Raw genomic sequence first — 3,960 nt, 5'->3', positions numbered from 1 at the left:
CACCCCCGCCCGCCGGGAACAGCCAGCTGCCGCCATGCCCCTGCTCCCGGCCCCAGGCAGAGCTGGATCCCCGCTACCGCCGGAGCAGAGGTGCCAAGCGCATCCCCGCAGGGCCAGCCGCGGGGGGGGGGGATGGCAGGGGATCCTCTCCTGCTCTGGGGCCAGCCGTGATCCCCCCACACCGTTTCAGGCCCGGCAGACACCTCCGTGAAGATGCTGCGCACTGCATCCCCCAGCCCGGCTGGAGCTGGGGTGCGGTGTCTGTACCGAGATGGGAGCTTGCTCGAAGGCTGGCAGGAGAGAGCATGGAGCCTCCCCATCCATCATGCTGCTGGTAAGCGGGCACCGGCGCCCTTACCCTAATACACCCCGAGCACCAAGCGCTCTGCAAGCACAGCAGGGACCCCGACACCCCCCAGCACCCAGCCGCCTTCCTCTGCAGAACAGGAGCTGGAGGCATTCAACTGGTGCTGCCGGCACGTGGGGAAGCCCCTGTTCTGCACCAGGTTTGCTGAGAAGAGACCGAGGGTCGGCTGCGAGGGATATGTGCCGCCCACCCCTGGTGAGTCCCCAGGGCTCTACTTCCTCTGTGCCAGGGTACTGAGTGGGTGGTACGGCCGTACGTGGGCCCCATGCATTAACCACACTTTGCAGCATCCCGGTGGGGACTGCTGAGACCAGCGCAGCACTGGGGGCTGCTCTCCTCCATGCAATGACACCAGCATTTGCTTTTCTTCCTCCCCCCAAAACGGCTCCATCTCCTTTGGATCCCAGCTGGCGCCTTTGGAGACCCCCACATCGACACCCTGGATGGACTCACCTACACCTTCAATGGGCTCGGGGACTTTGTCCTGCTGCTAGCCAGCGATGCCCGGACCAGCTTTGTACTGCATGGACGCACGGCCCGGACCGGCACGGCCCAGGCCACCAACTTCGTGGCCTTCGCTGCCCAGTACATCTCTGCCACCACCACAACAGTGAGTAGGAGCGACCTGGGTATCAGTTTGAGCTTCTAACCAGGGAGACCCCTCTGGCAGGTTGGGCATCGCCTCTGCATTACCTACAAGTGGCCAGGACCTGAGGAGCATCCCCTCTCCTCTTCCTGCCACCTCCCACGACCCCAGCAAAGTGCTACAAGCAGTGGGTTGGACTAAGACTAATGAGACACAGCTCTAACACCTCTTGCAAGCTGGCCAGCAAGGGACTGGAGCTCTTCAGGAACGTGGTCTGCTCCACCCTCTTCATTGCACACCCTTCACCCTGACCACCGGTCTCCTCTGGACACATTAGCACAAGCGCGTACTCTTCCTTGCTTTGCAGATTGCTCCCCACACCTGTTTCAGTAAGCAAAATCTCCTGGTGTCACCAGAAGCAGCCGTTGAGCAGCGTGAGGAGGGGGCTCAGAGCCTGGAGCCCACCGGCACAGCTCTCCACACTGCCACGGTCAGCCAAGCAGTGGTGGTGGCCGTGCATGCCCCATGCCAGCAGTGACAGGGGGCGGCTTGCTGTCCTCTTCTGGGCAACCATCAAAGCTGCTTTATCATGTGTTTGCTGTGGTGAAAGGCACACCAACACGGCCCCCAGGGCTGAGCCTCTCTGCTGGGGCTGGAGGAGGACAGGGTTTAGCTCGAGTGTCCCCAGCGTGGGGGGACGGCAGGAAGACATGAGCAGAGGGACTGACTGGAACATCTGCTGTGATTTGCAGGTTCAGTGGACCTTGGGGAGCCAGAGTGACATCAAAATCCTCCTGAACAATGAAACCATCCAGTTTTCCTATTCCCAAGGTGAGCAGGATGCGCTGTTAAATGTTAAATATATCTGGGGGAGAGGAGGGGTGTCCCCATCCCACAGGGACCAGCCCTGCCCAGCGCAAGGGCAGCCATCCTGGGCTCCATCAAACATCTCCCACCTGCACCCTGTCTCTGACTTGGCCAGGGTGGATGGGGAGTGCTCACTTCCCCAAATTCAGGGGCATCGTCTCACACCCTAGCCTTGCGTGGACTCCCCCTCTGTGCTCTCCTTCTCTTGCAGACATGGGTGCTAAGGTATACTACAGCCCCGGTGTCCTGCTGGTCAATGCCTCCTCTGTCACGGCCGTCTTTGACGGGGCCATCGCTGTCTCCATCTCGGCCGTCTCCGGTATCCTCAGCGTGGTCTGCAGCCTGCCCGATCGGTACCGCAACAGCACCAAGGGCCTCCTGGGTGAGGACTTCTGGCACTGCTGCAGAGCCGGGGTGCAAAGTCCCTTTCCCACCCTAAAGCAGGCTGGAAAACACTGGGGGAACATGCTTGTGAGGGCAGGGACCCCTGGGTCTAAACTAAATGCCAGCCAGCACCAGACAGGAGGTCAACCCTGGCATGGGGGACTCCAGTCCTCTGGTGATGCTCCACCAGGTGTGTGGGACCACGACCCTGCAAACGACTTCCAGATGCTGAACGGTACCAGCATCCCTATGAACAGCAGCGAGGAGGAGATCTACAGCTATGGGATGACCTGTAAGTCCAGGCTCGGGATCCACCTTGACAATCCCCCCGATTCCTGCACCTTTTGGCCATGCTTTGGCTGGAGACATTTAGACACTTGCCTGAGCAAAAGTGATGCCAGGGAAGCCCTTTGGTCTCCTCACTTCTCTGTGGAAATGAGCCCTAAAATATAACAAACGTTAAAAAGCCAAGGCTGTACCCATGGTGTGCTCTCTTGCAGGGGCTGTTGGAGAGCACGGCCTGTTTGCTCAGCCTCTGGACTCACCGGTAATGAACTTCACACCCATCTTCTTGTCTCGGCTGCGGCAGGAGAACGAAAGCCAGTACCAGCTGGCAGCCTCACAGTGCCGCGGCAGCAAGGAGTGCATCTACGATTTGCTGAGCACAGGGGATGTGGCCCTGGGCCTGGCCACCCAGAACCTCACAGCCGACTTCCAGCGGAAGAAGGCAGTACTCAGTAAGTGGAGCAGATCCTCACCTCCGAGAGGGCACGGCTTGGGTAACCGGGCAGTGCCCTGCTCCCTCCCTGGGCTCTCCTGCTCCATGTGAGGCAGGAGAGTAGTCACCAAGATCTCAGAGTTGCATTGCCTGGCTGGCTGGTCTCCGAGCCTGGGAGATGCCACCAGCAGGATAGTTGCCATCCAGGTCTCGGAGTTGCATTGCGTGGCTGGCTGGTCTCCAAGCCTGGGAGATCCCTCCATGCTGTGCAACATGAGGGCCTTGTTGGTGGGTGGTCATGGCAGCATCTGCCTGGGTTCCCATCCTCACCAGGAGGGACTCGGAGCCAAGGAGTGCCAAGGCCACGTAGCAAACAACCAGCTGTGTGCTGGGCTGCTCTTTCCTCAGACGCCTTCCCTCCGGTCATCACCGGTGACGCATTGCTCACGGCCTTCAGGACAGAAAAGGTCAGGAGGCAGTACCATGCCATGGGGGTGGGCGCACGCTTTGTCCCCCACCTCTCACCGGAGCTCAACATATCGGGTAAGGAATGAGAGATGGGACAGCTGGGACAGGATGGGGGGACACCGGCCACCCAGCCCCTTTCCTCTGCCACCTCCTTTAACTCCCACCTCTCCCCCCGGCAGAGAGCGGCACCCTGACGTGGGAGCCCCGCGGGATGGCCCCGCTCACCATCAACCTGGAGGCTGTCGGGTCCAACAACCTCTCCGCCCTCCTCCAGCTCCGCTTCACCCTTTGCAGCTGCAGCAGGAGCCAGGAGTGTGACTACAGTGACACTGTCACCCTCGGGGGGTCCTCCCTGCAGGTAGTGTGCCGGAAAGCTCCTCCGGTGCCATGCCAGCCATGCCGGCTGTCTTCTCTGTCCACCCGTCCTCCTCATGTCCCCTAAGCCAGTGTCACCATCCCCTTCCCAGCTGGCAGCCTGCAGGTGTGAGGGCGGCTACTCGGGTCCCTTCTGCCAGGACCCTCCAGACCCCTGCGCCCAGGGATGCTTCCCCGGCGTGAGCTGTGACTCGC

General features: G+C 61.0%; 1 protein-coding gene across 1 annotated transcript in view; it reads left to right on the top strand.

Moving 5' to 3' along the window:
- Positions 1–3,960, top strand: part of MUC4 (mucin 4, cell surface associated) — a 12,262-nt gene that overhangs the window by 4,526 nt on the left and 3,776 nt on the right. The window contains exons 7-16 of the mRNA XM_009323598.1: positions 191–334; positions 443–562; positions 775–977; positions 1,706–1,784; positions 2,032–2,202; positions 2,395–2,496; positions 2,705–2,941; positions 3,331–3,465; positions 3,570–3,748; positions 3,858–3,951. Coding sequence (XP_009321873.1) covers positions 191–334; positions 443–562; positions 775–977; positions 1,706–1,784; positions 2,032–2,202; positions 2,395–2,496; positions 2,705–2,941; positions 3,331–3,465; positions 3,570–3,748; positions 3,858–3,951 — 1,464 coding nt within the window. The remainder of the gene's footprint in view (positions 1–190; positions 335–442; positions 563–774; positions 978–1,705; positions 1,785–2,031; positions 2,203–2,394; positions 2,497–2,704; positions 2,942–3,330; positions 3,466–3,569; positions 3,749–3,857; positions 3,952–3,960) is intronic.

This window comes from Pygoscelis adeliae, unplaced genomic scaffold (genome assembly GCF_000699105.1).
Source record: "Pygoscelis adeliae isolate BGI_AS28 unplaced genomic scaffold, ASM69910v1 Scaffold245, whole genome shotgun sequence".
In the NCBI taxonomy this organism is placed as follows: Eukaryota; Metazoa; Chordata; class Aves; order Sphenisciformes; family Spheniscidae; genus Pygoscelis; species Pygoscelis adeliae.
The sequence above is the reverse complement of the archived record's forward strand: the minus strand, read 5'-3'. Positions and strand labels throughout refer to the sequence as shown.